Raw genomic sequence first — 13,635 nt, 5'->3', positions numbered from 1 at the left:
CGTCGAGGAACTTAAAACTTTCCACCTTCTCCACTGCTGTCCCTTCGATGTGGATAGGGGGTGCTCCCTCTGCTGTTTCCTGAAGTCCACGATCATCTACTTTGTTTTGTTGACATTGAGTGAGAGGTTGTTTTCCTGACACCACACTCTGAGTGCCCTCACCTCCTCCCTGTCTCATCGCTGTTGGTGATCAAGCCAACTACTGTTGTGTCGTCTGCAAACTTGATGATTGAGTTAGAGGCGTGCATGGCTCAGTCGTGGGTGAACAGGGAGTACAGGAGAGGGTTGAGCCCACACCCCTGAGCACACATCCCAGTGTTGAGGGTCAGCGAAGTGACCTGGGGGAGGTCCTTCAGAAAGTTCAGGACCCAGTTGCACAGGGAGGGGTTGAGACCCAGGGCCTCCAGCTTGATGATGAGCTTGGAGGGTATTATGGTGTTGAATGCTGAGCTGTAGTCAATGAACAGCATTCTTACATAGGTATTATTTTTGTCCAGATGGGATAGGGCAGTGTGCAGTGCGATGGCGGTTGCGTCATCTGTGGACCTGTTGAGGCATTATGCAAACTGAAGTGGGTCTAGGGTGGCCGGTAAGGTGGTGGTGAATCCTTGACTAGTCTCTCAAAGCACTTCCTGATGACAGAAGTGAGTGCTGCGGGGCGGTAGTCATTTAGTTCAGTTATCTTTGCCTTCTTGGGTACTGGAACAATGGTAGCCATTTTGAAGCATATGGGGACAACAGACTGGGATAGGGAGCGATTTAATATGTCCGTAAACACACCAGCCAGCTGGTCTCCGCATGCTCTGAGGAAGCGGAGAGGGATGCCGTCTGGGCCAGCAGGCTTGCGAGGGTTAACATGTTTAAATGTTTTACTCGCGTCGGCCACTGAGAAGGAGAGGGGGGGCCGCAGTCTTTCTTAGCGGGTCACGACAGTGGAACTGTATTATCCTCAAAGCGTGCAAAGAAAGTGTTTAGTTTGCCTGGAAGCGTGACATCGCTATCCGTGACGTGGCTGTTTTTGTTTTTGTAGTCCGTGATTTCCTGTAGACCCTGCCACATACATCTCGTGTCTGGGCTGTTGAATTGCGACTCCACCTTCTCCATGTACCGGCATTTCGCTGATTTGATTGCCTTGCGGAGGGAATAACTACACTATTTATATTCAGCCATATCACCAGACCTCTTTCCATGGTTAAATGCGCTGGATCGCACTTTCAGTTTTTCTTGAATGCCGCCATCCATCCACGGTTTCTGGTTAGGGTAGGTTTTAATTGTCACAGTGGGTATGACATCGCCAATGCACTTATTTATAAACATACTCACCGAGTCAGCGTATAGATCAATGTTGTTCCCTGAGGTTGACCAGAACATATTCCAGTCCGCGTGATCAAAACAATTTTGAAGCATGGCTTCCGATTGGTCAGACCAGCGTTGAATGTTTCTCGTCACTGGTACATCCTGTTTGAGTTTCTGCCTATAAGCAGGGAAAAGCAAGATGGCGTTGTGGTCAGATTTGTCGAAGGGAGGGCGGGGGAGGGCTTTGTAGAAGTTAGAGTAGCAGTGGGCAGAAGTTAGAGTAGCAGTGGGCGAGAGTATTAGCCCTACCTGTCGTGCAATCAATATGCTGATAAAATGTAGGTAACATTGATCTCAAATTAGCTTTGTTAAATTCCCCAGCTATATTAAATGCAACCTCCGGGTATATAGTTTCCAGTTTATATAGAGTCCAGTGAAGTTCCTTGAGGGCCGCCTTGGTGTTCGCTTGAGTGGGTGGGGGATGTACACAGCTGTGACTATAACTGATGAGAGTGCTGAGGTCCAAAGTGTTCAGGACCTCAGACTGGGGCGAAGGTTCACCTTCCAACAGGACAACGCCCCTAAGCACACAGCCAAGACAACGCAGGAGTGGCTTCGGACAAGTCTCTGAATGTCCTTGTGTGGCCTAGCCAGAGCCCGGATTTGAACATGATCGAACATCTCTGGGGAACATCTCACAATTATCTCTGAAGCTAATTGATCAATGACGTTCCCCATCCAACCTGACGGAGCTTGAGTGGATCTGCAGAGAAGAATGGGAGAAACTCCCCAAATACAGGTGTGCCAAGCTTGTAGCGCTTAATTTTTAATAAATTTCCAAAAATGTATAAAAAACTGTTTTTGCTTTGTCATCATGGGGTATTGTGTGTAGATTGATGAGGGGGAAAAAACTATTGAATACATTTTATAATAACAAAATGTGGAAAAGTCAAGGGGTCTGAATAGTTTCCAAAGGCACTGTAACTGTATGACAGTGACATTAGAGAGGGAGTTTGAATCATGCCTCTAATGGATGAGAGTGGATAGTGCGCCAATTACGAGTTCAGTCATAGGATGAAACCCTTAATAGGCCTGGACTGTTATTTAATAGCACGTGCCATCCTTTTGATGGGAGATAATTACTAGGGGACTAAGAGGGACAAACAGACGTCACCATCTGCCTAAGAGCACTTACAGAAATACAATCTCAGAGTGGCATTGCTATAAGTGCCATAGTAACCTAAGTCAGAGAGCCATACATTTTAGAGTGAGGATTTTCTGTCAGTGTTAGTCAGAATAAATCTGTTAGTCAGAGCCATCTGTTACTATGTTACAGTGTGTCAGTGATATGGTTTCTGTGACGTATTCACCTAGAGAAACCTGTAATCAGTGAACTGATCCATGAGAAGCTTCAATGGAAAATTTAGCAAATTCCAATGAGTGGTTAAGATTACCTAATGGCAACAATTCTACTAGACACATCTGTACACGCTGTGAACATGAAAACCTGTATCAGCAATACAGACCACCTTGCCTGGACTCATCTCCAAATATAGATAGAATCACAGAACAAACTACAGGCGACAGTAGCCACAACGCCCCGTATAACAGTACGTACCATATACAAAGAGGATGTAGTCATCGTAGGCCTCTCCCACGGCGTTGGAGGCCACACAGCGGTACGTGCCGTTGTACGACTTGTTGAGGTTTTCGATGAAGAGGTCAGAGCCGGTGATCACGGTGTGAGACGGCACATCATCATCCACTCTGAGCCAGCTGATCTGATGGGGCCTGGAGGACACAAATACCAACCACATCAGAAAGACCCTGCACGACCCCCGTCAATAGACAAAATTTCACTCTAAAGGTCAGAACTCAGATCAGTGTGGGAGAGCCATTGGCAGGTTCCGTCTAATGATGTATTATACACAGAACACACTACCAATTGGTAACATTTAAATGCTACAATGCATTGGAAAGGTTAGGGGAGTGCTTTGGCTGACAGAAAGGGGATATAGGACGACTGGAAGTGTCATGTAGCTGTCTATGTTGGTATTTTTAAGGACAGAGTGCTGTACTGTTAACTAGTATTACATGATATGTGTGGATGGATGGATACTCACTGTGGTTTGCCTTTTGCTATGCACGTCAGCTCCAGATTCTCTCCCTCTCTTGTTAAACCTTCAGGGAATGCCTGAACAATCTTCACTTCTGGTTGATCTGAAAGTAGGCAGATGGTATTTTCACATACACATTGTCTACAAGCAGTACACACTTTCTAATTCATATCATACTCACAGCTATAGCAATGTCAACCTATCTCAACCTGATTCATGCTTTTAGTCACTCTATAAAAAGGCTGTATAGTGTATATTCAAACCAGTGAAAGAGACATTTGTCAGTGAGCTATAATATAATAATAAATATAACATATACAGACAGGTTTCTCAAAAGCAACTTCTAGTCATGCACGGATACATGTAGGTGGTCGCGGGAATTGAACCCACTAGCTGGGCATTACTAGCACCAAACTCTACCAACTGAGCTACAAAGGACCATGCTATAATGCATTGGGGAGTTTAGAGGAGTGCTTTGGCTGGCTACCATAGTGTCGTTACACCATTACTTATATTATTACTCTTGTATGACCAGTATATTTTCAGCTCAACTCCACCGACTAAGGCTTTGAGTGGAATAGGACTACATAATCCTAGCTATCAAAGGAACATAGCCCCATGGTTAAACAGAGAAAAGGGCTATGTGTTCAGACAATCTATCTAACCTTAAAGTAAAATAGATCTTTTTTCTTTCTCTTATCTATGTTAGCAGAAGATTGCCAAAATGTCAAGCGGTTCTAGTTGAGCTTTCCCTTTAGCCTAGAAAGGTTAGGCAAAGCACTCGTCTCTTTTAATAAATGAATATTTTACATAGACTACCAAAGGTTAGTGTAACCTTTCTCTGATGATCTACACTGTGTAAGGACAGCTGTTCTACCTCTTCAACCAATAAATCGTTTGAGGAAATAGAAAATCACATTTGACACAAGACTAGAGCAAAAGTAACTTTTACCTGGAGGTGATTATATTATATTCCAGGAGATGTATTGTAAAGCCAATCTCTAACTCTGGACTGCCAGGTATTTTAACTAGATACAGAATTGATGATCTAATTAATTCATATGGAGTGCCTTCATAAGGTATTCATACCCCTTGACTTATTCCTCATTTTGTTGCATTACAGCATGATAATTGTAGAAACATTTGCTAAACAAATCTAAAAACATGTTTTCAGTTTGACATTATGGGGTATTGTGTGTAGATGGGTGAGAAAAGGGCTGTAACACAACAAATGTGGAATAAGTCAAAGGGTATGAATACTTTCTGAAGGCGCTGTATCCCCCCTCTGTGATAGCCTTCGGGACTGCGAGAGTCAATAACATTCTATTTCCAGGCCATGTCTGCTTCACTTCCGGGTCACTCACATAGCACTTCCAGGTATCTCTGTGCCCGGAGGTCCTTCACGGCTGGGTGGTCGATGATGCAGCTGACTGGCGCTCCGTCGTCCTCCTTGGACACGGTGAGTCTCAGCCTACTGGTGACTGTGAACATCCCATCGTAGGTCTCATCCACAGTCATCTTGCCTAGGAACAATAAAATACACACAGGTGTGAGGGGAACCAACGTCTATAGAGATGTCTTAACTCACAACAGATGATCAGATTATTCACATTGACACAACATCTACCACAACAAAAATATTTAATTTCACACTGCATTATGTGTGCAGTCGAGCTAAACACAAGGTGACTTTGACCACCTGTTACACCTTAAAATCATTACACTTACAAGCCTACTTGATGTAGTTTAAAAACCCAAAGATTCTCATTGAATCCAGAGTGAGGTAGGAATGATGTGGCTGTGGTTTGATAATGAGTGTGTGTCTATGCAGCAGCCTGGAGTCTGAGTGGGGTTCTGTTCTGTGGTGTCTAGGCTAACCCCTGCAGTAATCAGCTGCCCACCAGGCTCCTACATGTGTCTGGCTGTCAGAGGGGCATTCATTTAGAGAGCATTACAATGCCACAGGGGCAGCGCGTTAGCCATAGTGCTGAGTGTGATGGTTTACTCGCACTTAATGAAGTGAGAATATAATTACAGGGCCTTCTGTGACCTGCAGCACACTTCCATCTCCGCCAGCCGACCAGCCAGTCACAGGGGAGCACGTCTAGGGCTCAGATAGGGCATCACACTGCTGCTCCAACACACACTGACCACATACACTAACATGCACATTGCTATATAGCTATTAACCCCATGACACTTAGATAGGGAAAACCCCTGAGAGATGGTTGCTGAAAAACAACCCTAGAGAAAGGTTCTTTCTAGTGGTTTGCTCTGCAAATATTCAGTAATAATCGTAGCCAAAAAAAAAACATTGATTTAGGCCCCTGTTTTTAGGTGTTTTCAGATTATCTATCCTTAGTTGTTGACAATTCAATGAGTATATCAGCAACTTGTGACTTGGATTTCAATGTAAACCTGATCCACTTGGAACAGACGTCAATTCAACGTCTATTCCACGTTGGTTCAACGTCATTTCATTAATATGACATGGAAACCACATTGATTCAGTGTGTGCCAAGTGGGGAGCTTCATAAGCAAATGAATTGCTTATGAGAGTATTTGCTTATGAGAGTCATAATGAGAAGTGAGCTGTGTTTCCATAGGTGCTAAAGGATGTGTAACGAGTGTGCTGCATGTCGGGAAGCAAGTACAGGGAGTGAGTGTTTTAATAAATAAATACATAAAAAATAAACACGAAACACAAACAACGCACCGACATGAAACAGAGTCAATAATACCTGAGGAAAGAACCAAGGGGAGTGACAGATATAGGGGAGATAATCAAGGAGGTGATGGAGTCCAGGTGAGTGTCATGAGGCGCAGGTGCGTGAGATGATGGTGACAGGTGTGCGGGATAATCAGCAGCCTGATGACCTAGAGGCCGGGGAGGGAGTATACGTGACAGGACGTGACTTCCTGGTACGCCCACATCCGTCCTCTGGCAGTCTGGATTAGCCTCTGTTCAACATGGTGGCATTTCACTAATCTAACGAACCTGTCTACCTGCCTGCCTAACGTAACCACACCAGCCCAGCCTACCACAGAGGATGCAAGATCTCAAAAACACAAATTGACTTCCACTTCTGTAACACTGGAGGTGCAGATTTATCTTATATTCGCTCAGTCTAAATATTGAGTATGCTCAGCAAGCCAAATGAGTCCTCTCTATTCTAATACATACATGTATATAATTTGACAACAGAGATATCCAGTCCCTATGCAGATAGGATCAGGCTGAAATGAATTGTCCCTCTTGCTGTATGGATAGGCTGAATAATAGATGGATCTTCTTGAACAAATGTGAAGCAATAAGGCACCACACCATAGTACCATACACTACTGCACCTCTCTCCAGGAGCCTACAGCAGGCTTGAGGCATTCAAATAAAGTATTTTCACAAAAGTACTTAGCAATTCATTTAGCAATTAATAGTGTCAAATATAATAAGCGAGGTTCATGAGTGTTTTTAGTGTGGAGAGTACATTTTAGTTTTCAAAGCAAGGCTTTCAAACCGTTGAATCAGAAGTCTGACCAACCAAAAGACGTGATCAACAGAAGCAAACGTGTTGCTGGTGTGTGAGCTGTGGTCCTTCAGCAGCAGGTAGCGGATGCTCTCAGTAGGCAGGGACCAGATTTACAGGCTGTTGCCGGGCGGATTCCATAGCAACTCCCTGCTATCTGGCGATGAGGTTTATGAGTGTATTAAACCAGTAGAGACATAGGGCGCCTCAGTGATGTACTATAGGGATGTACCGTAGCCTACACACTGTTCTGTTACAGCTAGGCTGCTGGCTGGGCCATGGGGGAGGCTGTAGTGAGTGGGTGGTGAACAGTTGGGAGTTAATTTGAAGCCATTTATCTGGTCACTGCAAAAGGCACACTACAAGTTCAGCCCAACACTAAAATGCTCTGCTTCTTTGGTAACTGTTGTAATGTGGCTAAGTTAAGTTAACACAGTGCTTTATGAATAGGTAGTAATACTCAATGTCAATGCTATACCTAGTTCAATTTGAACAACTGAAATATTGATGTCCATACTCACTCTTTAGTCCCTGAACAGATCAGTAGATATAGCATATTGTGATGAGTGTGAAACCAAGTCCTGAATGTAAAAGGAGCCTTTGTAGTCTGCAGTTTCCAGTACGATGCTGTGGAGAGTTAAAGCTGCCTGGCTGGGGTTATATCTGAATGATATCTGAGGGAAAGTGGAGGAGGCTGATATTCCTCTGACCTGTCAGCTCCTGCTCTCCTTTCATCCATCTGATGGAGGCGGCAGGCTTGCTGCCCATGGCTGTACAGGTGAGCTCTGTCTCGTTCCCCTCACTGACCACATCCTCTTGAGAATCCATGATTGGACTGCCTGGTGGGACTGACAGACACACATCAAGAGCTTCAGATATATATGTACAGACGGACACACATATATACAGAAGCACACATGTACACATGTACACACAAACACACACACGTATGTATGCACAAAGGAATGCACACACAAACATGCATGCCCTCTCCCTCACGCACGTCAACACATAATGTCCTGTTTCACTATGCTTTACACTACAATTTCCTGTTCCACTATGCTATAGGCTATAATGTCCTGTTCCACTATGCTATAGGCTATAATGTCCTGTCCCACTATGCTATAGGCTATAATGTCCTGTTCCACTATGCTATAGGCTATAATGTCCTGTCCCAATATGCTATAGGCTATAATGTCCTGTTCCACTATGCTATAGGCTATAATGTCCTGTTCCACTATGCTATAGGCTATAATGTTCTGTTCCACTATGCTATAGGCTATAATGTTCTGTTCCACTATGCTATAGGCTATAATGTTCTGTTCCACTATGCTATAGGCTATAATGTTCTGTTCCACTATGCTATAGGCTATAATGTTCTGTTCCACTATGCTATAGGCTATAATGTCCTGTTCCACTATGCTATAGGCTATAATGTCCTGTTCCACTATGCTATAGGCTATTATGTTCTGTTCCACTATGCTATAGGCTATTATGTTCTGTTTCACTATGCTATAGGCTATAATGTTCTGTTCCACTATGCTATAGGCTATAATGTCCTGTTCCCAGGACGGAAACAAAACATATATATTAGCATGACCAATGAACACAAGCTAAGCATGTCCAACCTTGATTATTTCCTCCGCTGATCTACATTTCTCATTGAAGTACAAGAACCTCCACTGTCTTTCACATAGAGAAACTGCCTGCCTGAGACGCTTGGAGAAAACTCAAAAATATATGTTGTTTCAAGAGCTATTAAATATCACCATTAGTTCACACTTTTTGCTTCTAGATTTCATTTCTAAAACTAGAGTAATTACTTTGAAGTGTACTTAATTCATTTTCAATCCCCCAGGATGTCTGCATGTATAATACAGCTCTAGCGTTAGTGTAATTTCACGCCGTAGCTCCACTGTTTGTCACAGCTGACTCTCAATAGGGAACTATTTAGAGCAGCCAAGTTAACATTCAGTAGGATTCACACAGTCAACAGTCAGAAGTCAACACAGCTGCCAAAAACAAGCCAGTCTGAGATAGATCTATTCTGTTATCCATAGCAGCATCTGTTCCTATTCATTACCATGCTATTGAGCACTGTAAGAGCCTAATTGGCTGACATTTTGTTACAGTGGGACTCAATATAACAAGATGAATCAAGAAAATACATAAATTAAAACAATTGTATATTCACAGTTTATATAGGATGTGTGAGAGTGTGGTAGAATGCAATGTCTAACTTGTGAATATGGCACAGTGGTGGTTGGTGCTGTTTAAGATGAGGGAGGACGATCATTTGTTTTTATGAGCATGGCCCTCTTTCTATTACAGCATATCAGATGACTGTCATTCATATTCCATTCACCCAGCTCATTGTAACATCGATAGGTTTAGACTACTACATGATACTCAAATGTTCCCTGTACCCATCATGAGGTTGCTACAACCTAGCCTATAAATGAAAGTTTACAACATAGGTGCACATGTTGAGAGAAATTAGAGTAATCAAGGTGACAGACAGTAATATACTCAATACCGCCTTGCACACTCTTGCCTTCATCTAGTTGATCTACTGTAGGTCGTAATCATTAGTCCAACAGCTGCAAACAAGCGTTTCTATTGGACAAATGCAGGTATGTTTATCCCCTTCATTCCACTTGCGTCCGTTCAAGAAATGTTTTTCAGCAGAATCGAACGAATCAGTACACCCCTGATCACATGCAAACACAGAACCAGCAGCCACACACATTATATACGAAAGTATGTAGACACCCTTTCAAATGAGTGGATTTGGCTATTTCAGCCACACCCGTTGCTGACAGGTGTTTAAAATCAAGCACACAGTCATGCAATCTCCATAGACAAACATTGGCAGTAGAATGGACTTACTGAAGAGCTCAGTGACTTTCAACTTGGCAACGTCATAAGATGCCACCTTTCCAAAAAGTCACATTTCTGCCCTGCTAGAGCTCCCTGTAAGTGCTGTTATAGTGAAGTGGAAACGTCTAGGAGCAACAACGGCTCAGCCGCGAAGTGGTAGGCCACACAAGTGGTAGATGTGTAAAAATCGTCTGTCCTCGGTTGCAACACTCACTACCGAGTTCCAAACTGCTTCTGGAAGCAACGTCAGCACAATAACTGTTCGTCGGGAGCTTCATGAAATTGGTTTCCATGGCTGAGTAGACGCACACAAGCCTAAGATCACCATGCGCAATGCCAAGCATCAGCTAGAGTGGTTTAAAGCTCGCCGCCATTGGACTCTGGAGCAGTGAAAATGCGCTCTCTGGAGTGATGAATGACGCTTCACCATTTGGCAGTCTGACGAGCTAATCTAGATTTGGCGGATGCCAGGAGAACGCTACCTGCCCGAATGCTAGTGCCAACAGTAACGTTTGGTGGAGGAGGAATAATGGTCTGGAGCTGTTTTTCATTTAAAGGCCCCTTAGGTCCAGTGAAGGGAAATATTAGCATACAATGACATTCTAGACGATTCTGTGCTTCCAACTTTGAGGCACCAGTTTGGGGAAGGCCCTTTCCTGTTTCAGCATGACAAGCTGCCAGTTAAGGACTTGTGAGGTGTCTGTTTCTCAAACTAGACACTCTAATGTACTTGTCCTCTTGTTCAGTTGTGCACCGGGGCCTCCCACTCCTCTTTCTATTCTGGTTAGAGACAGTTTGCTCTGTTCTGTGAAGGGAGTAGTACACAGCGCTGTACGAGATCTTCAGTTTCTTGGCAATTTCTCACATGGAATAGCCTTCATTTCTCAGAACAAGAATAGACTGACGAGTTTCAGAAGAAAGTTCTTTGTTTCTGGCCATTTTGAGCCTGTAATCGAACCCACAAATGCTGATGCTCCAGATACTCAACATGTCTAATGAAAGCCCGTTTTATTGATTTTTTTATCAGAACAACAGTTTTCAGCTGTGTTAACATAATTGCAAAATTATTTTCTAATGATCAATTAGCCTTTTAAAATGATAAACTTGGATTAGCTAACACAACATGCCATTGGAACACAGGAGTGATCTGCCGTTTCCAGCTACAATAGTTATTTACAACATTAACAATGTCTACACTGTATTCCTGATAAATTTGATGTTATTTTAATGGAAAAAAATGTGCTTTTCTTTCAAAAACAAGAACATTTCTAAGTGACCCCAAACTTTTGAACGGTAGTGTACTAGAAATAACTATCAGTAAACCTGCTACCATCATGCAGTACAGCAAACAGTTTAGCACTTACCTTGATATGGAAGAGTTCCAGTGTTGGATAGCCATAGTCAGTTTGCTAACATTGAATTCCTCTCTCTTGAACCGGGTGTTTAAAACCTGTTGTGACTAGGGGGCAGTATTTTCATTTTTGGAAGAAAAAAAACGTTCCCGTAGCAAACGGGATATTTTGTCAGGACAAGATGCTAGAATATGCATATAATTGACAGCTTAGTATAGAAAACACTCTAAAGTTTCCAAAACTGTAAAAATATTGTCTGTGAGTATAACAGAACTGATGTTGCAGGCGAAAGCCTGAGAAAAATTCAATCCGGAAGTGCCTCATGTTTTGAAAGCGCTGCGTTCCAATGCGTCCCTATTGAGCAATGAATGGGCTATCAACCAGATTACTCTTTCTCCTTATTCCCGAAGGTGTCTACAGCAATGTGAAGTAGTTTTACGCATTTATGTTGAAGAATACCTGTAAGCGGCTACATTGCGCAAGTGGTCACCTGATGCTCCCAGAGAGATTCTCGCGTAAAATACAGAGGTAGCCATTACTCCAATCGGTCCTACTGAAAAACAAATTGTCCCGATGGATATATTATCGAATAGATATTTGAAAAACACCTTGAGGATTGTTTATAAACAACGTTTGCCATGTTTCTGTCGATATTATGGAGCTCATTTGGAATATTTTTTGCCGTTTTCGTGACTGCAATTTCCGGGCGATTTCTCAGCCAAACGTGAAGAACAAACGGAGCTATTTCGCCTACAAAAGTAATATTTTTGGAAAAGAAGGAACATTTGCTATCTAACTGGGAGTCTCGTGAGTGAAAATATCTGAAGCTCATCAAAGGTAAACAATTTAATTTGATTGCTTTTCTGATTTTCGTGACCAAGTTACCTGCTGCTAGCTGGACAAAATGCTATGCTAGGCTATCGATAAACTTACACAAATGCTTGTCTAGCTTTGGCTGTAAAGCATATTTTGAAAATCTGAGATGACAGGGTGATTAACAAAAGGCTAAGCTGTGTCTCAATATATGTAATTTGTGATTTTCATGAATAGGAATATTTTCTAGGAATATGTATGTCCGTTGTGTTATGCTAATTAGTGTCAGGCGATGATTACGCTCCCGCATGCGGGATGGGGAGTCATTAGAGGCTTAAGTAGGCTAAACTAGCTAGCTGCATTCGCTAGCTAAGTAAGTGAAAGTTGAAAAAATATATATATACAGTACATACTTAAGCAATAAGGCCTGAGGGGGTGTGGTATATGGCCAACATACCACGGCTAAGGGCTGTTCTTATGCATGATGCAACGTGGAGTGCCTGGACACAGCCCTCAGCCGTGGTATATTGGCCATATATCACAAACCCCGGAGGTGCCTTATTGCTATTAAAAACACGTTATATAGATATAGCTATCTCTCTCTCTCTCTCTCTCTCTCTCTCTCTCTCTCTCTCTCTCTCTCTCTCTTGCTTCACATTCATTTTGTAAAAAGCTGTTCAGCTATTGTCTTTCTCTCTCTTTGAGTCAACTACTCACCACATTGTATGCACTGCAGTGCTATCTAGCTGAAGCTTATGCTTTCAGTACTAGATTCATTCTCTGATCCTTTGATTGGGTGGACAACATGTCAGTTCATGCTGCAAGAGCTCTGATAGGTTGGAGGACGTCCTCCGGAGGTTGTCATAATTACTGTGAAAGTCTATGGAAAGGGGTGAAAACCATGAGCCTCCTAGTTTTTGTATTGAAGTCAATGTACCAGAGGAGGACATAAGCTAGCTGTCCTCTGGCTACACCATGGTGCTACCCTACAGAGTGCTTCTGAAGCTACTGTAGACCTTCATTGCAAAACAGTGCATTTTAATCAATTATTTGGTGACACATATTTAGTATAGTTTAATCTAAAAAGGATAACTTTTTTAATGTTTCACATAAAATAATAATAAATTAAATTCACTGAGAAGGATGGTCCTCCCCTTCATCCTCCACCGATATGGCACCATGTAATGTGCATACATAATATTTTGTGTACATACATAGTCACTTGTGTGTGTACGTTATTTGTGTGTACATGCAGGTGTACATTCATGCATGTGAGTTTAGGCAAGTGTGTGTAAAACCTACCCAGCACAGTGATGTCTGCATAGGCCTCCTGAGGAGGGTCTGTGTAGAGCTGGCACACATAGCGTCCCTCATCTGACAGTGACACGTTGGACAGAGACACCCGCAGCTCGTTGTCGGAGAAATTCACCAGCTGGAACCGGCTGTCCTTCAGGGCTGAGGAGATACAGACACCAGACAGACAGTCAGGATGAGGAGATACACACGTGTGTGTTTGTGTATGTGTGAGTGTGTGGTATGTGTGTGAGAGAGAGAAACTGAAAGAGAGAGAAGTAGAGAGAAAGAAACAGAGCAAGAAACAGAGAGCGAGAGAGAGAGAGAGAGAGAGAGAGAGAGAGAGAGAACAAACCGAGA

General features: G+C 42.9%; 1 protein-coding gene across 3 annotated transcripts in view; it reads right to left on the bottom strand.

The window, feature by feature from the left end:
* The window catches only part of cadm1b (cell adhesion molecule 1b), a 155,631-nt gene that overhangs the window by 26,746 nt on the left and 115,250 nt on the right, over nt 1–13,635 (bottom strand). For all 3 annotated transcript variants that reach the window (XM_024442947.2, XM_024442949.2, XM_024442948.2), the window contains 5 exons: nt 13,285–13,437; nt 7,648–7,785; nt 4,778–4,936; nt 3,420–3,516; nt 2,915–3,087 (listed from right to left, as the gene is read on the bottom strand). In XM_024442947.2, the coding sequence (XP_024298715.2) occupies nt 2,915–3,087; nt 3,420–3,516; nt 4,778–4,936; nt 7,648–7,785; nt 13,285–13,437 (720 nt within the window). The remainder of the gene's footprint in view (nt 1–2,914; nt 3,088–3,419; nt 3,517–4,777; nt 4,937–7,647; nt 7,786–13,284; nt 13,438–13,635) is intronic.

Source organism: Oncorhynchus tshawytscha, linkage group LG13 (genome assembly GCF_018296145.1).
Source record: "Oncorhynchus tshawytscha isolate Ot180627B linkage group LG13, Otsh_v2.0, whole genome shotgun sequence".
In the NCBI taxonomy this organism is placed as follows: Eukaryota; Metazoa; Chordata; class Actinopteri; order Salmoniformes; family Salmonidae; genus Oncorhynchus; species Oncorhynchus tshawytscha.
The sequence above is the reverse complement of the archived record's forward strand: the minus strand, read 5'-3'. Positions and strand labels throughout refer to the sequence as shown.